The sequence below is a fragment of the Cardiocondyla obscurior genome, linkage group LG13 (assembly GCF_019399895.1).
Source record: "Cardiocondyla obscurior isolate alpha-2009 linkage group LG13, Cobs3.1, whole genome shotgun sequence".
Classification (NCBI taxonomy): Eukaryota; Metazoa; Arthropoda; class Insecta; order Hymenoptera; family Formicidae; genus Cardiocondyla; species Cardiocondyla obscurior.
The window spans coordinates 847,787-872,769 of NC_091876.1; the positions used below are offsets into that span (position 1 = coordinate 847,787).

A 24,983-nucleotide genomic window follows, 5' to 3' on the forward strand; every position below is an offset into this window, starting at 1 on the left:
TTTTCTTGATAAGCGAGGCTGCCATTTAAAAGCGTAGGTAGGGTACTCTGCATGTAAAAGAGGCCGCGTAGAGAATTAGGATTGCAAAATCGAACGTTTACGAGGGACGTTTTAAAAGTGTTCGAATTACTTTCCCTTAAACACGGGTCTTTACAGGGTTGAACTTGAATTTAGAATCGCGAATGTAATTTCGAACGCTGTCCGTATACAAAATAATAATGATCGTTTTGCGAGCCTCGCGTAATAATGATGTCGAGAAGTGACGACGATTTAAAAAAAATATATATATAACTAAAAAAAAAAAAAAAAAGCCGCTTCAAAACGCCGCGCTCGATATCTCGCGTTCTTTTATAACATAATACTTTGGGTTCCGGAAATCCAGCTGTAAAACGTTGAGGGATTCCCATGGGAACTCTTGTTCTGTAAAAGGCATCAGTGCACCTCGCGCGATATATCTTGCCAAAGACTACGAAGGAAACTGTTATTCGAGATACTTCTCGCCGCGAATTTCGATACCATCGACATCGCTTTAACGATCCGCGCGAGACTAAATTGAATAGAGGGCTCGAGATCGATCCTACGTTCTCGTAACCCGATTAAAGCCTTCATAGTTATTGGAAACTTGACGCGAGTTATTGGAAAATTATTCGTTGCCCCATTAAATTAGCATGTAAAATTAAACAACATCAAATCCGACGTCATAGAATTATCGCGTATAAAATTTCATCTGCATATCCTTTAATCCTCGCTTTATTATTTATTTCATTAATTTTTTCTTCTTTTTTTTTTTCTCTCTCTTTTAATTTTGAGTTCCGAATGAATTACAGTAAAGACTCTTAGCCGGAATGATGCCATCAAACTTTTCTGTGATTAAATCACGTCATTACATTATATAGAAGATAATGCAATCTCGTTGCCCTCTGTATTATAAATGCAGTTTATCTGCATTTTGTATATGCGCTCGGGTGTATAGACGACGAGGTGTAAAATTATAACGCAATGTTATACATATAGACGTATATCTACGTAGAACGTAATGCGCACATGTGTCGTATGCATACGGTGGATGTGATTAATCGGACGTACACGCGCTCGGATAAGACTCCCGGAAGTAATTTCTGTCAGGGAGAATTCGTATTACCGAATCCGAGATTCAGAATCGAGCGGTTCTCGGCGTGCGTTTAAAAGAGATGGCTGGTGCCACCGCGACGGAAACGCGTACGTGTTAGAGGTTGAGAAACGATGGGCGCGTGCATCCGAGCTTGCGGCCGGGGCCACCCTCTGTGAAATGATATAGCGTCCGATGCACGCTGTGCACAGACCTATAAAATCTAGTAGGTTATCGATTAAGCTTCTACACTTGCCAGCCACTGCTAGCGAGTCTGGATATGCTTCGGCCCATTCACCTGAATATCCCACACAGCGAACGACGACGTTGACGGCGGTGGCGACAAACGTCCACGACGCGGTACGATGTGGCGATTTAGGTCACCGAATCGCGCAGCCGTACTTTTTCCGCCTAATTCTCATTTTTTTTTTTTTTTTTTCCCTTCATTAATTATTCGACGGATCCGCGATTTTTTTACACGAAGCCCCGTCATCAAGATATATCGTTTGTTAAATTACTAATTAGTCGGTGCATGTAATTTTCTTCATCCTCGGCGATTTAATCTCCTTTCATTATAATACCCAGGCTCTCGATACCCCTGGTTTCCGTGCGGCTAATGATCTGATTGTTTTATTAAACGCAAGCCGCGTAAAAATTTACATCCGCATGCTTATTAATCGATCGTCCAAAACGTGTACAACGTAAGAATAGTCGCTTCGCCTACATGAACCTATTGATTTTGCGGAGGTTTATCCCGATCTACGCCCACGTACTCTTCAAAAAAGAAATTATCCTCTCGCGAATTGCCGTCGATCTGGCGCCGGGGACGGTAGGTGTGCGTTTATGAAAATGTATTTTAAGTCGATGAATCGCGCCGGCGGCCGCTATTCACCTCCTTCGTGCTCCCGTCTTACGTGACCTGCGGTATTAATCACGTCTTCCCCCAAGGGTAAGGTCATTTATTGGGCGCGACGGCGAACCCGGCTTACGCTCGCAATCTCTGACGTAGACGTCGACCAAATGAGGAGATTTTTTTTTCACGGATTCGCCGACGACACGTCGCCCTCGTCTTCGCGAATCGTGCAGACGCAAATGCAACCGCACGTGCTCTCGGACCTGAAAACGTGTGTGCCCACGCTTCCGCGGCCATGACCGGCATGCCGGCTGACCTCCCCGTCGTACACGCACCCCTCGGGCTCGTAACTATTAACGCTACGATGACAAATGTTATCGCTGCCCGCGGATGACGTAACGGCGCGTGTTAATGATATCGCGTGCCGCTTTCGGCTGCCTAATTATCGCGCTATAATTATCGCGTTATATCTGCTCGGGATCGATCCGTGCCTGTTGTAACTTTCCAATTTCAACTTCCGCTAGACGCGATCGGGCCAATTTTTAGGCGGATCCTTGACGATGACGAAGCGATATCGGTTACGTGACGGCTTAACCAAATTTAACTCGATAATTCGACAAAATTGATTAAATCAGATAATGGAAAATATGAATTCGAACACTGGATTTAATATTAAATATAAAAAAATAGGTTCCTGTTCTGCAGAAATATCCCTTTTTTTTTTTTTTTTCTTGAAAAACTATCATACGCTTATTTCTCTACCGATACTGATTTTGAGAATAAACGCGCTCGCGGTGACGACAAAGCGGTCGTGTACAATAAAACATATACGACACAGCACATGTTTTCGCGTAGAATGTCAGATTGCCCTTCGGGCAAGGATGTCAAATAACGCGATATCGATCATCGTATATTACACTGGGTGGTCCAGGCTTCGCGATTGCAGATTCTTTGACAAATTTTCTGCCGGTCTTACTCCGGCGAGAATACGATCAGGTACCATTTTTCTTCCGTAATTTTTCGATTCGTGTAATATTAGATACGTTCCATAATATTGAAAGAATATGATAAATTAAAAGTTGGTTGTACAAAGTTGTCACGAAATAGAATTAAGTTTATATTTATAGAATCAAGAATGATGAGCATTTTCTTTTTATATTTAATCCACGGTTGAGGAAATGCTTGAGTTAATTTAGCCGTTAAATTTTATCTGAACGTAACAAAAGTAGCGAATTTTTCTTTTTCCATTCCCGAATAAAATATAAAGAATTAAAAAATTTGTTTATTGGCAGCGGTATTGCGTTAAAACCGTATGCATGATTGGGTCGACATTTATCGTTAAACCCTGATGCGATTGTACAACAGGGGTCGTACGATGCAACTGTATGTACACACAATTCATTGTGTGCGGGGGTGGCAAGAAGGTGCAGAGAGTTGCGTGGGAGGACGGAGGGGAAGCCGTGGAATGCGGGGTAAAAGGCAGATCAATACCGGCGAAAGCCGGTGACACGGTCGCGAATCTGCGGCACAGACGAAACCGGAATCGCGAGAAAGAATGAACGAATTCGAGCGAATCGCGGGGGTACAACTGCTGCACTCCGACATACCCGCAGTCGTAATACGCGAGAATGTCGAAAATGTTAAACTCGTCTCTTGCATAATACTCTTTCATTTTTCCCCGGTCCTCTGTGCATCGTTGAAAAATTTACGCGAACATCCACCGTACGCATCGAACCTACGAATCATAATTATGCGTCTTTGATTATATATCTTTTTCGAGCAATTGAAATTCATTGCGATTTCTCTCGCGACATAAAACACACGTGTCGATGTTCGAGGCTAATTTAAACCGGCTGTAAAATACAATTTTGCTTCAGTCGAGATTTTTGCAGGCGATAATTCCTGTAAAATGTTTGCCAAACGCAATGTACGTAATAAAAATATACGTTCCGCAACGGTATGCCGATTTCAAATGTGCGATATTGTTCCAAAAATATTTTCTGATAATTCCGAAATTATTTTTACGCTTTTGTTTCTGTTGGAGATTAAATATTATTCTGCAAAATATTTGAAGCTCGCGAGATATCCGACTTTGATAAATTTCCAGAGTATTCCCGTTCATGTTTTTATCATTTCTCGTTGCGCTACGGTATGATCGATATTTATTTCAACCGATAGTATCGCGACGTGATCTTTTTAGCATAACGACCCAACGTAGTTCTTTTTTTTTTCTTTTTTTTTTTATAACTTGCCGGAAGTGTACCGCGTAAGCACTGCGGTAAGCTGCATAAATATGTAGCATGGCAGCGAGGGTGGTAAGACTATTCTGACGCAAGTTGAGCCGCAAATGTACTCTCTTCTGTCATGACTAAACAATGTAAATGCGGTTTAGTGTGTATGAACGAATCGACGTTTTGACCTCAACTATATTCTGCGTCAATGCATCATGTATAACATTGCGTGGAACTGGATATAGTTTTTACTTGAATGATAGATAACAAAAGCGACAATAGAATTCCAACGAGATAACAATATTAAAAAAGAGAAAAAAAATGGTTACTCGAATTAAACGCAAAACGCATAAAATAATTTTTTTCTATACGAATAATATAAACGGAGAACAATTTACTCGAGTTAAAAATAATTGCATGTAAGCGAAAGACTGGAGTAAAATATTTCGTTACGTATTTTATTATTCCCAAAAGAGATAGTTTTATTTAATGTTACGCTCGCTTTACGAATTTTGATCAGAACCTTCCGTGTAATCAAACTCTGCTGCGTAACTGTCTTATCTAAATAAAGCTCGGCAGAGGTGCATCGGGCTTAGTATGTGTGCGAGGAAATCGAAGCTTTGACCTCGACTATCTTACGTCACGCCAATCGAAACTTTACGTAGTAATTCAGAATAAAGAAGTCGAGTCGCTAGAGGTAATTCAAGTTCAGCAGAAACTCGTAATTCATGCAGTGCGTTGTAAGTCGATATCTACCTCCGAACGCGCGTTTCTCGGGATGCATAATGCACGGTCTAGTTGCGTTGGCAGCGCGTCGACGTCTTCGGTTTAAGCAATTATTACAAGTCAAGTCCGCCGAAAACGTATCTCGCGTAGTAATTTAAAATAAGGAAGTCCGTTGATTAATTACAGAGACTCGAGGATCGATCGTTCGTCGATTACCTCGGCCAGATTTGCGTTCAACTAGAAGCAGGGTTACGTTCGGGGGGAGGGAGGGGGGCTACGTTCTACACCTGGGAGAACGATAGTTTCGCGACCTTTATCCGCTTCAAATTTACCGGGTAGAAATCGCGCCTGGAGCGGCTCGGGGAGAAATCGAGTTAGAGGCTCAACAGAATCGCACCTACGCTTCTTATTACTGTCTAATTAGCTTCGGCAAAATCCCCCTCGTGTTCCCGGAATGTTTCTGGCTGAACACGACCGCAGCTGCGCCGTCAATTGGGTGCACCACCACCGGCGAGGTCCACCTACTCGTATGAATCGCGCTCACCTATTAATCATGCACTCGCTCGAGTATACCTTGGCGAACGTTTATAATTCTATCTCTCTGCCGTGGCGTAATAATAAGTATATTTATTGATTTACATCGCGGGACCACCCGCGATTATCCTGCACGCCGGCTCATTTCTTCGACTGCACCGAGCTCCCTTTCGGTGGCGCAATTTTCTTTTGATCGATCTTTTATTTTTACCGTTCGGTCGAACCCGCTGCCGCCGCGATATATACATTAGAGAACAACTGATAGGATCGCATATTGAATCTATAATGGTTTTTTTTTTTTTCCTCCCCCTCTTCTCCTCCTTGATATACATACATACATACATACAAGAGAACTTTGAAATTTTACTTTAGATTATTCGACATTTACATACGCTCGATATCTTGCATTCTGTCAATAATACGATGATATGTATTCTTTAATATATTGGAATATTATGTAAAATTAAGTTTACTCATTCTTCATCGAGATCGCGATTCAGGCGTTATTAAATAATAATTAAAGTTACATTTTATCGATGACGATTTAAACATTGTTTTAACTTTTGTCTTTTTTGAAAAATTAAAGAGTAGAAATAAAAAAAAAAAAAAAAAAAAAAAAAAGAGAGAGACAAACACTAAGTTATGATTATTGCATCACAGAAGTAAATCGATACTCGCGAAATGAACCGTGAACGAAACAGAAAAACGACGAAATTAGGTTTAATAATAATTTCATTGTGTGGCTCGATTTTTCTACTCCTTGGGGAAGAGAACAAGCTTCCTCAAAGAAATAAATAACTAACGGCTCAGTTCTTTTAAACCGGCAAAAAAAGTTAACGGAGGCACTCGATGAATATTGCGATAAACGTACTTAATATATACTTTGCAATTTTTGTACTTTCAACGTGTCGCTGTTGCACGAGCTTTTAAGCTCGCCTTTTTCCAATGTTAGGCACACACAAAGCTAGCACGAAGCGCTGATCGGCGGGACGGATAAAAATGTGTTAAAGAAAGGCTGCGCGGCGAAAACAAAAAAGGTGATGACGGTAGCGTGGATTAACCTGTGAGCAAGCTAAATGAAGCGTAAGAAAAGGGAGGTTTTCTCGTACGTGGCGGGCGTGTACGTCGATACGTTTATTAAGTACAACTAATACATGGGCCGCAAAGAGTTGTCGAATACGAACGCAGCGTGTATTCTCATAGGTGTTAGACTTTCTTGCCCGAGACTGAAATCGATCGTCTTCAAACGAGTCCACCGACGGCAACATCCAAAGCACACACAGCGTGTCAGCAATAATGTATTTTATTTGCATAAAGAAATACATATACAGGACCCACCGAAAGTCGCGTTTTTTTAAATTAGATTCGTATAAAATTCTTTCAACAAACTCTCATACATAGCGAATGATTAAAAATTTTATTTATCCGGCTTTAATCGAGCTTTAATAAAATAAATCTTTAATGCGAATTTTAATTAAAGTTTTATCATATTCGAATATCTCTGAATTTAATGATATGACGGCCGCGCTTGAATTATTCCGTATTGAATCGAATAATTGTTTAAAAGCCGACTCGTTGCCGTAACTAAAGCACGCGACTTCCCGTACGTCCTTTATACATATCGGAGTGCAAAGTACAATGGTGTCATACATTAGAGGGTTGTTTTCCTGGTTGTTCGACGGCTGCGAGGTCATGGAGCGCCTCGGCCGCCATAGAGCCAGTCTGGCGAAGCCGTACTTGGTCATGGCCGTGCAGAAGTCCGCCCTCGTTTGCCGCTGACTCCAGTTTCTTCGAATCTCCCCGTTTCGATCAATCCGTGCCCGAAGTACGGAAGCGATGAATCAGCTTCGGCATCCCCCGACGGGCGCGTCGATAATCCGCGTACGCGACGACTCGCGATTACGATCCGCGCGACGGCGGCTCATCTCTTGAGCGCGTCAACGATCACACGGCGCGTTTTCTCGATGCACTTTCGCAGGATGCTACGAAATGACATGACCGAGTCGTCTCTGTGAGGAACGTGTACGCCAGCGGATAGCCGGTCGAGAATAACGTTGAGCGAGAATAATTGCGACGATCGGGTAGGATCTGAATCGCCAAAGAACATTGAGCCTCTTCCGTTTATATCGTTATTATCGTTTTGAGCGAGCTGGTGCCCCCCGCTGTTATTTCTTCCTTGCCGCTGCTGCTCGGGCAAACAGATACCCTCGAAATTATGTATTTGGGCCACGCGCGTATATGCAAGCGGCGAGAAGCGGAGCTGACCGACCCTTTTCGCGTCTTGGGGGTGAGATTTAGGATTGTTTTCCCTTCGGCGGAGCTCTATCTGCCGCGGAGTCCGGAGACAAACAGACGGTCGATCGCAAACGGCGAGGGTTTCGTTGCTCGATGAGTTACATTGGGCGAAGTTGCGCGAAGCGGGCACGTAGTAAATTTCCAAAAGCCGACGTCGGTCCTTTCGACCGGCTCGGCACCACGACGGCGGCAGTCGATCAGGCCGGGCGGGAGGACAGGCGGGGGAGGATTCGCTAATTGCAGCTTGATCTCGCGGAAATGATTCAGTCTCCTCGGTCTCTCGGTCGTCGTAAACAAGCAATCAGAAAGGACGTAGCAAAAATATCGAAGACGTCGCCGTCCGCTCCTACCTTTTCTCCCCCTGGCCCCCAGCTGACGTCGCCGAGCTAACGAACACTACGCGGTAACGCGCTAAGTATATTAAGCTCTGATTAATTAACAGCACAGCCGGTTCCGAGCGCTAATAAAAAACTAGACGAACGCGCGCGCGCGTGCACGCTCTTTCTCACGCGTGCATTAAGCTCTGATTAAGTTAGCGGCACAGCCAATTTTTCGGTAATATAATAATAAAAAGAATCTTTTTCTCTCCCTTTCTTTTTCTTTCTCTTTCTCTCTCTCTCTCTCTCTCTCTCTCTCTCTCTCTTTCTCTTTATGTTTCTAAGCGCTGACGTTCCGAAAGTCGCGCGCGAGTTTTCAGAATCTCGCGAGGAAAGATATCCTCCTTTTTCTTGCTCGCGCACTCAGTACTTGTTCTCTGTTACTTTCGTATTCGGCGTGCACTTGACGGCAGCTCGCCGGTCTCGCGCGGCGAATCACGCCGGTGGACGAGGCGCGCGACTTTATCGCGAATACGCGGCAAAACTTTGATATGTGTGTCGCTTTCCCGAGTGCTTCGCGACGCCGATGTAGGTATAGGCGTCCCGGTAGTCAAGGCACTGGACATGCGCATCGAACACGAGACTCCCGTACTCTTGCCCGTCGAACTCGCAAAAGATTTTTCGACGAACGTCGCGCGGATAATCTCGAAATCATCCGCTCTCTCCTGCCGAGTATCCCGAAGGATCTCGCTTACCGAGACGTAGTCTGCTCGAGTCGCTCCTTCGTTTCCGAGAGTGTATTTCGTTGTATCTATCCCCGACTATCGGTTTTCCATCATTTTTTATACGACCCGTATCCTTTTTGCGATCTTAATTTTTTTTTTTTTTTCGCATAGATCTCTACGAATAAGCAATTAACTTCACCGTCAATCGTGTCGTATCTTCGAGTCTCTTCCGATAGCCGTTTTCTCTTTATGGATAATTAATCTTTATTAAATATCTCAGCTATCGATACCGATATACGAACGTTTTTGACCGTATCGTGTAAGATAAAAAAAAAATTTTTTCTCTCGCTTTATATTTCTACTTTTGTTAAGTTCCGAGAAGGAAAGGATGGCGAACGAGATAATCGAAATGACAAACTAAATTACGATCTCGTTGCGACCTGCCGCGATAGCAATCGATGCTAATGTTTTATAATTGCGCGCGTTGAAGTCTCGGTTCGTGCACGTCATGCCTCTCTAGCTCTATCGACGGTCTCGGTCTGAATACAAAATTCCCTTCGCAGAAAAGTCCGCAAATCGATCGCGGCCCTCTTTATCGCTCGCGCGCAATTCGTCATCCGGGCCGATTAGCATAAATAAAATCGATCTAACCCCTTTACGAGCAATAGCGTCCGCGTACGTAGTCTGTATGAGCTATGATATGACACGGTGGCATATGTGCGCCTCGTACGGGCGTAAAGTGGCCTTATTACGTCGAGGAGTCGACGTCGCCGGTACCGGCGCCGCGGCGCGTTTCGGAAGGCGGAATTTTCAACGTAGGGCGACGTATCGATTGCCCGATTCGCCATCCACGAGGTGCGCGACGAGTCGAGCGGAAAACGCGAGTTTTTTTCCATGCGATCGCCGTCAGCTCGCGATGTTACATCGCGGTAAAATTAGAACGACAGCGTCATTGACTGCCAGCAACAGCGAAAGAACGGCTCCGCGAGTATCGTGCGCTCGGCAGTGCCAGTCACTAACGGCATATAGATAGCTAGGCCCTTTGCGATTCTGGATCCCGCGCTCTGCAGGGTGGTACCACGACCCGCGCCAGAATAGATCGTGTAAGCCGGGATTATTCTCGGACGGTCGGAAATAAATGCATCCACGGGTATCGCGCGCCGGGGATCAAGGACGACGAGTCTTCGCTTCCTTCCTTCCTTTCTTCTTTCCCCGAAGTCGGAAATCCGAACCTCGGGATTTTCTTTAAGCCTCGAATCCCTCACGTACGCGGCGGCCGCTCGTATCATCGACTTTCGGTCGGTGGCGCGCACGTGACTCGAAGGTCGTGCTCCCTGCGAATCGATCCGACACCCTACGCCCGGTGTTCCGGGGGTCCGCCAGTCTCTCGGTACCGACGATCGGTCAGCCTCCTCTTCTGGATCGATGGCGACGCGTCCGACCTCGGAAACGCCGACGTCCTCGACGCCGAGTCTCTCCTTGACCGAATCGCGTATGGCTGGACGATCGAATGACGGAATCCGATCTTGTCGCACCTCTCACGAGTCCTCCATCTCATGTTACAGGAGATACCACGCGGAATCAGTAGAGGACACTATCGTTCGTCCGCATCGTCGTGCTCGCGTTCCGCATGCTCTTCGTTCCCTTTGTTAGACTTGTTCGAACGCGGCGTTCAAGTTGCAGGTTCACGAAAACATTACAGATATCTGATTATTTAGATCCTTTTTAATCAATAACGATGATAAATCTTTCACCATTCGAGATATTTTTTAGCATCTGCCATTTGCCATCCATCATCATACTTTTTATCAACAATCAATCTCCCCCTTTCTAATAAAATCCCAGGAAAAAGCCTCAGCAGAATAGAACTTTTTTTTCATCACTGATTGATGTCGAACTCGTCTTTAAAAATTCATCTTAAAAAATGTCATTTAGACGACGAGCCCTTATAAGTGTAGATAAGCTTTATGTACTTGAAATTCTCACGATCTCCTCTGAACGAACGACAAAAGCTCGGGGCTCTCGCAATCCTCTGAAGGACGAGGCTCTCGTGGTCCTTTCCGTGGACAATACGAGCTGCTCGTTTAACAGATTCTTACGCTGGCTTCTCTTCTCCGGCTCACCCCCGTCTGCTGACTGAGCTTCGGACCGGGCTCACAGAGATACGCATTCAGGTCGCACGAATTGATCACTCCCGCGAAATGCCGTCTCCGGGCTGTGGCTATGGGATTCACGTATATCCGCGATGATGAAATGACGTTTCGTGTCTTTCGTACGCACGTTTACCTCCCGCTAACCTATGTCGAATTCCCAGATGTATACACAAAGGTATACACGCGCTCGTCGAGAGCTCGTCGCTCTCCTCCGCGCATCCCTTCGTTATCGAATGGCCACACCATCGCGCGCATACTCCATCCCCCGTTCAACCCTCGCCGCTCCAACCCTCGGTCGCGCGCACCCGGCCAACTCCACGTTCCCGATGCGATCTTTATATATAGACGTTCCGTTTACGGAACACAAAAAGAGAAGGAATGGCCGGCCGTCGCGAAAATAAACGACGTCAAACGGAGGATCGAAACACGCTGCTGCTGTCCACCTCGATGGTCGTCTTCATCCCGTCTTCTCCGTTCACCGGAACGATCTCTGCGCTCGATCACGCGTTCACTTTGCAAAATTTGTTCAATCCCAGCGTCATATCTTCCACCTGTGATCGATTACTTTTTGATCGCGTCCGTAAGCTTCCACTTCTTCTATACATTTATTTCTCTGTCGACCGTTTATCGCGTAATATATCATATATTGTACATCATCGTTTCACCTGCGGTCTGGGAAATCGCTCCATAACCGTAATCCGCGTTACACGGTACAGCATGCACTTGAGCATGCACGGTTTCACGCGAAATGCAAATAGTTGGACGTTCAATATTATTCACCGTTAAAAAAAAAAAAAAAAAATACGGCACTTGTATTACAATTAAAAAATATCTCGAGGTGTTGGTGCGCTTCGAATACATAAATTATTTTCAAATACGCTTCGATTCAGGTTTTTCGCTGCGAGTAAATTTGGCCGGCTAAACATTCAGCGACGTCAGTATCCGGTTTTCGTCGACGAAACGAACGACGCCGGGAAACAACGCGAAATATTTATCTCCCATCGACTGATGGAGAATCCTTAAATAAACCAGAGTTCTTTTACCGGACCGTTCGTATTGGAATAATAGAAGCCGATGACATTCGGATTTTTGTTGTTGGAATTTTAAACCAGAGAAAATTATTAAAGCCGCTGGTTGTACTATTCCTTGTGCAAAGCGTTAAAGCACAACCGACGAAGATTTATACGCTTTAGCGGAATTTCCGCGACGTCTTTGTGTACGTTTAAAAATAGATTTTTACCTTTATTTCAAGATTCTTTGATAAATCTCGTAAAAAAGAAAATTTTTTTTTTCAACGTTATTTATCACAACTTTTTGATATCGTTCACAGATGTCCGGCTAATTAATTCGCGAGATTTCGACGGGACGGGGCGCATAGGTACATTTAAGTTAAGAGAGAATTTTTTTATTTAATTACACCTCGGGAGTAAAGTTTCATTTTCAATCGCTCGAAATTTCATTGTCAGCGTCTTAACGTTTTTCTCGAGAGATTAATTTCCGGACTGATTAGAGAATCCCGAGACACCCTGTACGCCGGGCGACGTTATCAGATTCCCTCGTGGCTATTTCGGGGTATCGACCAATCAGTGTTAAGGTCGGGCGCGCCCACGATAATTCGGGGACTAGCCGAAATTCGTCCAGCCGGCGCGCGGGTTGATCCTTGACTTACTTCTTGCTCGCACCGACACGGCCAACGGACGTTATCAGGCTCCAAAAGCACATGTAATTAAACACGATGACGGGAGGGGCCAGGGAGGAAAACAGAAAAAGATAGGGTGAGAGAGAGAGAAAGCGGCTCAAACAAAACACAGTTTAATCGTGACGCGCGTCGCGATCGTTCACCGTTAATTACTCATGCATATGCAACGACGTGTAAAACATGAAATTTAAGGGACGCTGAAGGGGGTTGCTGCAGGGTAGACAAAAGCGTGACGATCGCAAGAGCGGAGTGTCCGTGCGCGAGCGAACGAGCTCGGCGCTAAATAAAATAATTACGCGAATCGTCGTAACGCACCCACCCACCCACGCCACCGCGCGTAGACCGAACGGACGTCCGACCGCTTTTTTATTTTATTTCACTTCTGCGACCACCATATTACGTCGTCGCTGCAATAAAATGCAATACCTACTGTCCGCGACTCCCGCGTTTAATTGTTCGCATAAAATAAACGCGTCCAGCTGCCGAAATATACGACGATTAGATATATATTTCACTTCTGTAAATTACATCGGAGTCTATCGATTTTTCTTACATTTTATTACTAGATTGTCGCAAATTTTTCAAGGTTTCTACCGTTACGTCACCTATTTTAGCAGGATGATATATTTTACGTAGGAGAATTTCAGGATAAAAGAAAACGTTACCGTAAAGCCTACATATTAATGAATATTTAAAAAGCCGGACACTGCAGAGAATGCGATAAATATTTCAAAGCACCGCATTGTATCGTATTATATTCCTAATCTTCATTATTTTCGTACATATTTCTTTTATTTCTGTTTATATATATATATATTTTGTGATTCGATTGTTTTGTAGAAATAGTGGAATGCGTTAATTTCAGAGTGGCAGATTTGTATTAAAACAATTCCTCCCAACGATATCGCGTTACCGCGCATAAATCTACCGTCTGCTGCAGCATACATATAATATGCAAGCGATTACTTAAAATTCCACGTAACGAGCGATGATTTATTACGATAACACAACGTCGCGAGGTATTGGTTATCGAAGTGCAAATTATCCCGTCGAGTGGGAATTCGTTCGAAAGAAAAAAAATTTATCTCGCCAATCTGTCGCTTATAATATGCATAATGCGCAATTAAGTAGTAGCGTTGACGCGAAACGAGACATTTCGTCTTCTTTCTCACATTTTCTACCACTGTGTTTTACGAAAATTATATTAATATTAGCTCTGACGAAAACCGCGGTGCTTCAGCTTCTATGGATTCATATATTATTATTCAATCACCGATGCTTAATTATATTACGGTACGCCTGCAGCTCTATCGCACGCTTCATTTCGCAGGGCGAATCTTTATTATCTAATATTATGCACTCCGTTGCAAAGCGCGCGGGAGGCGCGGAAGTGCTCGTTTTAATTACCGCTTTGTAATGGTAAATTAACGAAAGGAAAAAGACGTATTAAATGGAAAGTTTCGTAAATGCGCTTTTCAAAGTTTATAAAGCACGCCGTGGCGCTATCGCACGGTGGATGTAACAAGTTTTCGAGCAAGAACGATGCCTGGGCAGAATGTGCCATCTAGCCGCAACGAAAGGCGGGAGATTATTGATCGTAAAAATGGCGCCAACGTAAAGTTGTGTAAGGTAGATATCAAGCCATAATTTTCGGTAGCTTTGACGGCCCGGATCAATTTCTAAGCGCTCGGCTCCTTTCATCTATTAAAATAATGAGATTCCTCGAGCAACAATGACGTCAGCCCCCAACGCGGTCGAGCACTTGGATGATCTCCGCGTTTAAATTTAAGATACGGAACCGACTGCTTGTACGAGCCCGTCTTCAACCTTTGAATCTTATCGAGACGTTTGCCGACCATACGAGATTGTAATTTGACGTGCGGGCTTTACGTCGGCTGAATTGCGACTCGACGTTAAACTCTTTTTTACAATTTTAATCAATTGTATTTTTGTAGACTAATGTTTAATTTTTCGAGTAAAGGGAAAAGCTTTTATGAGCTATGATGACAAATGTTGCACCTACGCGTTGTCACGTATCAAGTAATGTATTTAATAAATTGTGCCCGAGTTTAAAAAACTTTTGACGTCATGCTTTTACGAATGACGAAATTAATGTCTATTATTCTCAATTCTGATGATGATTGAAAATAAGTGCTCGCAGTTTTTTTTTTTTTTTTTTCGTCCACGTGAAATAACACTTAACCGCGTTACTTGAAATACGCTCGATTATTTCATACAGGTAACATTTCTCTCGTATGTCTCAATCATTTAAGCTTTTAAAAAATTAAAACAAATCAAAATAAAATTGAACGTAGTATTTTAACAATTAATAAGAGAAAGGCGAAGTGTATCGATAAAGCCAGTTACATGCGGTCGGGCTGGACCGACCGAATTGGTGAAACGAAAGTAGCGCAGAAACAGCACATTCGTTTCTACGTGTTTCCGGAGCGGAACCGTACGATTGAGGGCTCCCGAAGGGTACGATATAGCTACGCAATCGGGCAAACTTGAAAATGGACTTACAGAGAGAACGGCCAGGACGTCTCGAGCTTCTGCGACGGGCGCTTCTCGTGCTTCGCGGCATGCCGGTTTTCAATTCCGTGGCAGCTATATGGAGCAAAAAATGGAAAAAGGAAGATTAGAATTAATTCCCTTTTGCGTTACGTACTGTGCATATTCGTCACCTCTCGCTGTCTCGCGGATCTCTTGCTCTTCGTGGTCGCTACACTTTGTGCTGTCGTCGTCGGGGCGGAGAAAGGCGCGAGAGTGCAACATCGAAATAAGCATACGCTCTAATAAATATTACAGCCGCCAACGAAACTCCGATGTTGTACCCCCGCGGAAATATGCGACTTTACAATACGTGGATTCATGCATTACAACAGGAAATATAAGAGCATGAGAGAGATAGAGACAGAGAGAGAAAGAGACAGAGAGAGGCGATAGTAACGAGAAAATAAAGATACATGTATGCATAAAATACTGACACGTTTAAATAAATTCATTAGTTGATGAATGCATTTGCATTAAAAAAAAATATATATCTACATAAATATATATATAAAAATTGGAATCATTGCGCGACGTGCGAGCAAATAAATTGGATAAAAATAACGACAATTATAAAGGAAAAAAAAAAAAAAATATAGAACACGCACAAGCGTTTAATCTAAAGTGATATTGCGTGTATCGCCCAATTTTAATATCGGGAACTAGCATTACAGAGCGGGCACGTTATTTACTCTTCTTTCTACATAACAAAAAAAATTAATAATTAATATTTTGTATTTTATGTTACAGGCAGAACTCTACAACTCCGCTGTCATGCAGATTGGTAAGTCGCATCATTTTTTTCTTCTAATATTAAAATAAATGTTCATTATAATATTCGATATAAACAAACGAAGCTCGCAACGCGACTAAGTGGCATGCATGCCTCGCGAGACTTTGACACTCGCATTCCTCCCAGTTTAGCAGGGCAGTTGAGCACAGAATACGCACGCAAGTAGCAAAATTCCATGTATACGTGCTTGGAAAGTACTCATATCACACGTGTAAATACTTTAATGATTTTATTCTGGCCGATTTTAAAGATCGATCATTTTATAACGAGGTCAATTAGACACCGCATTAAGTATCTCGATGGCCGAGATTTTTTTTTTTTTCTTCTTTCTTTTTTTTCGACTTAAGCTAATCAAGCTAATAGATAAAAGATAAAATCGATATTTGAGGCCAAACTATTTGATCGGCCAAAGATTTCTAATTAATTAAAGAGCTCTTGTTTATCTTGAGCTTTGATATTTTTATTAAAAAGAAATTTTCCAGGTCGAGAAATTGTTTTAAATGAAAAAACTCTTTCTCTCTTTTTTTTTTTTTTCCCCCTCTCTTTCTCTCGCTCGCTCGCGAATCTTTTTCTCGCAATATTCATTTCTGCCGAAAATGCACGTCGATTAGCATACGTTCGGCGCGCGCGTTGCAATCAGATTGCGTAAGTCCGAACACGATTCAGGGAGTCGCGCGCTACGAAGCACGTGTACTCTAAACAAATGGCGGAGATAAAATAGATTGGCTGGCAGTGAAATTAAATCCCGCGTTATTCTCGCCCGACTGTAGGAGTGGGTACAAGAGACCACAATGACGTAACATCCTTTAAATATTGTAATCGCTTGCACACACACGTACCACAGGCCACGCACACCGTCGTGTGATTCATACCGTTTTAAACACCGTTCTCCGTGCAACGAAAATAAAATCGCGACTTTCGATCTTGATTTATATCGAGCCGCTGCATTGTTCATAAAGACCCACGTCCGATGAGATTTTTCGACGCAATTATTATAACAAAGGTGCGCCCGATTCAGACTACGATATTAAATTCATATTCTTAAACGGAGTAATGTCTGCGTAGTCGAAAGAAGAAAAATATTGACGATAGCGTTAAATACTAAGTTAGTCTTTCCAACGTCGATCGACTTTAACGAATTGTCCAATAACTTGGGATTCTGTACCTAAAACGGGAACAATCACGGTACGGTGTGATTTAAATTAAATCAACGTCGACGGGAAATTCTTTCTCTCCGAGAGGGCAATTTTCCGACGGTGAGTTGTATTAACGAAATTCGCGCAGGAGGATTCCGAAAATGAGACCCGCGGGTGGGTTTGCGGCCCGAGAAAGGTATCGCGGGCAAGATTCCGCGCGGCTCGATCGCAGCAATATTTCGGGAGTCGGTGGCAGGTAACGTACACGCGGTCGGTCAATACCGAACGCCAGGATGACCTACAGGATACATCGGCGGTGATACGGCACCCGCGCGAAACACACGGTATACCCCATCCCTCCGGGGCTTCCTTTCCGCCCTTGCCGCCTCTCCATGTCCACCTCACACACGTGCTCGACGTGCCTGTACGTGAAACTCCAAGTGCTTGTCATTGTCTGGCGCGGAGGGCGCTTGACCTTCTGCAATGTATCGAGCACTCCCCCGATTTTCTTTTAGTCGCCCGTGTGAAGAGACGCCATATTGTCGGAGGGAGAAAGAGGAAAGGGAAAGAATAAAAAAAAAAAAAAAAAAAAAAAAAATACATGGTCTACAATACGCGTAGTATGTCTTTTGTCGGGTGCAGCGTTACTCTAATTCATCCGCATTCGGGTATATGTACTTGGGGATAAGGAAAGGAGCCCCCGCGTTCTTTGACACCCCCCTTTCTTTCCCTCTGTTCGATTCCGTCGGCGCGCGAGGTCGAGCGCCCTTTCGAAATTTGCCGATGGCCAAAGGACGCCTCGAGGACTGTGCTCGTCTGGCCTCGAATCCGAGATTCTTATCTCTTAACTGAAAGCTCGCGGAAAAGAGGTGTTATCGAACGACCTTAGCACTTGCGAGCGTCGTCTGTAGCTATTGCGAGACCGCGAGCCTTTGTATGCGTCGCTCGACTCGGGGAAAATATTCGCGACGAAATGTCCTGGCTACCCTAACTTTCTTTCTCTCTCTCTTTCGTTTTCTTATTCGCCGTGCTAAAATATATACATGTTTTCTCGATATGCAAATACTTGGAAACATCGTAAGACTTTCAGCACCGAGTATTCATTATAGGAAGCATTTGCATTTCTCGCCAATCCCTTTCTGCATTATAGTAAAAAGTTTCGAGATTTATACGAAATTTTTAACGAATCTGTTTGAGGAAGCTTATTATCGATCGGCGGCTATAATAATTAAAAACTTTTCTCGTCCCGATATAGTATAAAAAAAAATGTTTCACCTTTTTAAATTTCGTTCGTGAAAAATTTATCCTACATCATTATTAATGATAATTCGAGTGTTCCCCTTCGAGTATGCTTCGTAGATACGAAATAAATTGCGTATAAAGGGAACGTACATAAATATAAAAGGTACGTGGCATAAAATATATAAGACGATAGGAGGCTTTTCGAATATGCTGATCCTCGCGTGTCTGTTCGTGCAATGCAGTCATTGCGGAATCTTTTGCGCCACGTAACGTCGCACGATGCAGTCTGCAAGCTGCGCAAAATAACTCGATGAAGAAATCAACCGCAGATTTTTACCGATCGAAAGCCTGACGTCGGCTAAAAAATAGGGCAGATTTTTTTAGAACCGATGCTAGGGAATGCATTTGTTGTCCTCGCGCTCACCCCCGTTGGGAATTGCGGTGAAAATAGCGAAAGTCATAGTACATTTCAGTTTGATACATACTCTCCTCCAACGTGACAACTAATCCAAATGTCATTTTCCACTGGGAAATATCTCGTCTATAACTCTATATAATCAAGAATATATACATCTAGCCCGGTTCACGTAGCTAACTAGCGATAAACTGAAAATACGTCCATAAATATTGCATTAGATATCATCGCCGGCTTTGTGATAATGTTTAACGAAACATGCTCACGATATTTCTAACTTTACCTTTTATAATACTTTCCTAATAATAATTATAAATAAAAAAAAAAAAAAAAAAAAAAATCTTTTGCGAAGAAGAAAAAAAAAATACAAAAATGATTGGGAAGCATATATATATGGTGAGACAATTTAATGATTTTATACGTAATGATTGTAACAAAATGATATCGATCGGAACGTAACGCGCGAAAGATACACTTGTTACGTGTAAATTGATAAATAGAGTGTGCAAATAATATTTTAATAAACTTTTAGTAGACAATTTCGACATTTTCGCAATCAACTCGGCATTTCGTGGTTACGTGGCTTTGCAATTAAAAAATTGATACGCACGAAGGGAACGAACGGGTGCATGAATACCAATATAATATCCCGCAGAAAATATATTCAGATTGAAATATTACGTATTTTAAAAAACGTTTTATGAAATACACATGAGAGGATGTAACGAGAAACGGAGCTTCTGCGAGAACGAGGTTGAAAAGCGAAGAGCGGAAGTGCATAATTCATTTATTTCATACGTTTTCTATACGTCTTCGTCTCGCAGACGAATCCGATTTGCGATACGCTTTTCAGCGTATCGCGTATTTAAACCGTTTCATTCATTTCGCATTTCAACGGAGAAATACGATAGGATCGCGTTTACATCGACGTTGTAATTTCACGTCGTCTCTTTTATCCAGTCGTATGTCTCAATCGCACTTAATCGCGACGTCCTACGCTCTAAATACGCACGAGGGTAGCTGCAGCCACTCTCAAGCTCTGGCAGCGTACTCTCGTCCCTTCCGTGTTCGTCGAAACGTAAGAGAGTGACTCGACGTCGCGACGTACGACGTCCGCGGCGCATCTGCGAGATTGTACCGACATGTGCATGTGCGTACACGTACATCCGGGAGGGGGTGTTTCGCGCGTGTATGAGTGAACGGAAAGAGCTCAGCCCGTGCGCACATTCGAAAGAAAGAGAGAGCCGACGAGGAGAGCCTTCATACCGCGGTCTCGAAAAGACTATCCCGTGCACACGGCCGGTGCGGTTGAGCGCACCCGCGAGCAATTTAAAGGCAAAAGGAGCAAAAGAAAGTGTCTTTACACCGGCGCTACTTCAAGCTCGCAATTTCCATTGTCCTCCCCTGCCCATCAGCCCGTCCGCCGCTACCATCGCCAACAATCAACTCGAACGTTAAGGGTGAGTCCACAATTAGGACGTGTTCGATCTCGCCTTCTTTTGTGTCGGCATGGCCCTCGATAATTGTTATCGTGGAAAATATCCCCGGTCCAAGTACTTTTTGTACATTAGCGCACGGTTGATTTCGCGGGGTTAAAGATACTCGGTTAGATAGGCCGAGGTTGCCGCGGTTCTCGATGCCGATACTCGAAGGGAAAAAGGCTTTGTCCGCCGGTGGCAGATCATTACCGTAACGCGTAATTGTCAGAATATTTACGGACGACAGATAACATTGAAATTAATACGCTGTCATAATTTACTCTAACGAGATGATAATTATTGGAAATGTATACGCGCGAGAGAAATGAAACGCTGTCGTTGAGAAGGACAGTTCTATTTTGCGTACATACGTCAATAAATTTGATATAATTTTAATCATTATTCGATATTTAATGCTGGGTGTTGAAATAAAGGAATGGAAATTGTAAATGTATATACTGCACGATACGAGAAGTTTTAAAATCGGTTGATAGAACGATAGAATCAATGTTGAAATGCTCATTGAAGATTACAATGTATAACGATGTTCTCCCTCCCTTCCCGAGAATTTTTCTATGGCCGAGAAATTCTCTCTGTCTCGCCACAACGTGTTAAATCGCATTAGCATCATTATGCAAAAAATCTGTCGTCGTAAAATAGACGCGACTCTAATGTGAGTGCACCATAACGAGGGAGGCGGGCACTTCTCTCGACTGCTTATGCGCCGTGTTTAATCGTCGGGTCTTTCAATTTTTTTTCACGAGTGTTTTTCTCGCAAGTGTTTCCGTTTCTCCGGGCTTTCTACCTTTACTGAAAATAACTCAATATATGTAGCTCGCACTCGTACAACTGTATTTCTTGCACGCTTTCTAAGACCCTGTCATTTCAATTTATAATTAAGTAGCTCGGAAACAAAAAGAAATTTGGCCAAGTATGTACCTCGATAATTGGAGCCCAATTTTCGGACTCATTATATTAATGCACCGTGCGCGACAACACGTTAAATTGTCATTGTGCATGGAAAGTCATCGAGAAGGAAAATATTCATTTATTAATCTTCAAAATGACGTTAAGCATGATTTAATTAGACAGCTATCTATTTTTACTCTTTTATTACCGTGATTTAATACATGTTGATATCGCGCAAGCTCTGATTACAAATCGTGGGTAGCAGGCACAAATTGTGCGGCAAATAAAAGAGTCATTTCTGTGAGATTGGAAATTATTATAGATATTTAATAGCCAATTAGATTTCTTTAAACGATTCTATTCAATCTTTACTGTGCACATTGACGTTATTTTGCTGTTAATTTTTCTATCTTGAGATTAATAAAAGCTATAAAAAGAACGGCGCGTTGGAAATAAATATTCACGAACCGGATACTCGCCACATTAGAGTTCGCTGCGATTAAAATTACCTTCGTTTGTTGAATATTATTTATTTCGAGCTACTCGCTGGATCGTCAGAAGTATCAGGTGCATACGCCTGATTTCAACTCGAGGTTTCAACGAAGCTAATTACCGTTATTGTACGATAGAAGAGTAATGTTGAGTCGGCCTTGTTCTCGACCCTTAACGGAGAACAAATGCACAGATTGCCTCCGGCCGTCACAGTCTCGTCATCAATGTGTTCGCACCGAAAGGAACACATTGATGACGAGCTTTATGTGCGTTTCCGCATAAACAAAAGCTTGAAAACTACCGCACCGCATGAAAATGTACCAAGCGCACGAACATACGAATACATTTTTTTTTTTTTTCCCTACTTGCTTTTTATTCTTACAGAGATCGTTGCTTTTTCGTTTGCTTGTTACTATTATTAATTAACGCAAGCCGGTTTGGCTGGTTGGCAAAACCACTGTTGCAGTAGAAAAAAAAAAAAGAGAGAGAAAAAAAGAAGAGAGATTCAATGATATTTGTACATTTGTAAATAACGTCCACGTTACCCTGAAATTCCGCCACAATTGAGATAACAAAGTGCACTTAATTTTTATGCTGAAATATTACTGCGCGCGATAAAAAGTTTTAAAGTTAAAAATATACATATATCAGAGTTGAAACGGAGCTGAATATATTTGCGAACATGTGATCTTTAAGTAAATAAAATTAAGACAAAGAGCAGAAAAGACGAAAAGAACAAGAGATAATAATCCTATTAAATTATATAATTTTAATATTTAATTTTAATATTTAATTAATGTGTTCAGACAAAGATCTTGGCGATTTTCGAGATCGAGGAGGACCTGGGGGAAGTACTGTATCTTTGTCTGGACATACTAATTAAATATTACAATCATTTCGAACGAAAGTAACGAATAGATAGGCGCGGGGGTGGTGGGGTGAGGCGGGGGGGACAGAGCGAGAGCGAGCGCGAGCCTACGTGCCGCGCGCTATGTATTTTTCCCCCACTACTCCCACTCTCGCTTTGTCCTTCTTCAGCGGTCGCGCAAGCACGCACGTATTACGCACGGCACAGCAAGCACATGTCTCCGTACGGAAAGTAATAAGTACGTATTTGCGTTCAACTAAACCTTTCGGCACGAAAACTATCTTCTCCTCCCCATTCTGCGTGTGAGGAGAGTACGGGTGATAACGTCTCTTTCCTTAATGTAAGTTATATCCTTACGCGTTTATTTCTCCGAAGTAATTGTCCTAACTAATTGTCTGGGCTTTCTGTTCGCAGGGACCAGTGCGAGGACGAATCTGAGAGGAAGCCAGTCACCCTGACGAGAGGTCTGAGAGGAGGAGGAGGAGGAGGAGGAGGAGGAGGAGGAGGCCTCGGAAAGGCATCGGACATCAACGGAGCAGCCCCAGAGGTAAGAATTAATTTTTGGAAACGCGAAACTAATAGCTTGCCGACTAAATACTTGTGGAATTTCTACAATTTAATTTTATATTTCTTTCTGTTACAGATCGACGCAGTTGCATCCGCGTTGACCGGCAACGAAAGTGTCGTCACCGCCGAAATTAAAAATCATACGAACCGCAGTCGGTTCGTCGGCCGTTCCGGGAGTTTCGTAAATTGTTCGAGCGGAATTTTTTGTCGTACGGTTTTCTTATAAACGCGAGTACCGAACGTAAAACGCGCGATAGTGTTCAGTAAATTTCGCGACAGTAAAATCACGGTCGGGGTGTTCGCGAGTTACATGTGCGCGGAAGGATGACTCGGCACGTCCCATCTGAGAGGAGGAGCAGGCCCGGGACGGGCATCCTGCATCGGCGGAGCAACTCTTAGGTGAGCATCAATTTTTTAAATAAAATCTTTAATTAAAAAAATTTATTTTTTTTATTAACTCTATTAATTGATATACCAGCATCTCTATTAATATTTTGCATTTTATGTTACAGCCACCGGCAGAACTCATCAACTCCGCTGTCATGCAGATTGGTAAGTAGTTTAATTTTTTCTTCGTACTTTGTAATTGGAGTCTCGAAAAAATAGCGCGCGCATTGTTTCTGGCTCAGTGGTGGATAGTTTCGCTAGACAGTCACGAGATGAACCACGAATCGGCTAGCTAATTATTAGGTAACGCTAGGAATCAATTTCGACTCGGGCATATAATCGATAGGGGTCCAATCTGTTTCATTTATCATTTTTATTAACTTCAGAAGATGAATGATAAAATAATATCAATGTACACAATATAAGATTCAGTGAGAATGAAGAAAATGAAATATTGTTTTATTAAAATATTCACGATAATTTCAAGTTTCTTGAAAGATTTCTTTCTCTTTTTTTTTTTTTTTTTTCTTTTTACTCTTTATTATTGCCCACTCAATTTCTTTGTACGTTATTTGTATTTCTTAATTAGTTTGCGCGAGTTTAATGAATAAATGTATGAAATAATTGTAAAGTAGTGGCGGTAACGTATTATTCCATCTTATTTACGTAACTCTGTCAGAATTACTTGTAAAGTGCAATAAAATCTACTTAATCGTGGAGAATCCTTACAATACAAATCTAGAAGAGATGAATGCGCGGGCTAAGTGACTCAAGTCAAATAGTAGGGTAAAGATATAGAAGATTGCAGTAGCGGTAAGTGACTCGCTTACTCTTCCTTGCGCTGGTCGGCGTAATGATCGGGTGGGTTCATAAGAGCGTCTCTGAATAGAACGAATTTTTCTTAACTCTTTGATGAGAGGGAAATGTCACGGAAGGCAATAACGAGTTAGAAAATAAGAAATGGCTCACATGATAACAACTGGTGGTCCAGTAATCTGGATTATAATGAACGTCATATATTATCCGTCAAATCACGATGGGCTTCCGTTTATTTCGTTACCCCGTGTCGGTTTAATGCTACATTAGTAAACGCGATTTTATATATTCACCGCACGTATGTAGCAGATCGTTACACTTTGATCTTGATTAGGAAAATTGAATTGTTACGGCTGTTGTTATTACTATTATTTTTTTTTTTTTTTTAAGAATTAACATAGTAATGTGCTTCACCTATATTCGCATTGAGCGAAAATATATTTGCTTGCCGCGGAAAGATATTGCATTGCTGAGAGTGCACTAATAGTGGCTCGAGTTAAGTACAGTGCTTTTACCCGCATTAATATGCAAATGCAAGTTTGGATATAAATCTTGAGAGCATCACAACTGTCTAAGTACTTAAATTTTTCATTCAGAAAACGCGCCGACGTAAATTACTCGTTTGTCGTGCTACTTTCGTCATACGTCACGCGTACTTATTTTTCTAGAGTAGCCGATTATTATCTAGA

The 24,983-nt window shown here is 42.6% G+C and overlaps 1 protein-coding gene across 9 annotated transcripts in view; it reads right to left on the bottom strand.

Annotated features, from left to right (window-relative positions):
* The window catches only part of Ih (hyperpolarization activated cyclic nucleotide gated potassium channel Ih), a 105,629-nt gene that overhangs the window by 66,110 nt on the left and 14,536 nt on the right, over window positions 1–24,983 (bottom strand). For 8 of the 9 annotated variants that reach the window (XM_070665008.1, XM_070665006.1, XM_070665005.1 and 5 more), the window contains exon 3: window positions 15,165–15,248. In XM_070665008.1, the coding sequence (XP_070521109.1) occupies window positions 15,165–15,248 (84 nt within the window). Of the gene's footprint in view, window positions 1–7,102; window positions 11,742–15,164; window positions 15,249–24,983 lie in introns of those variants that run through there. The other variant, XM_070665009.1, reaches the window with a different exon arrangement.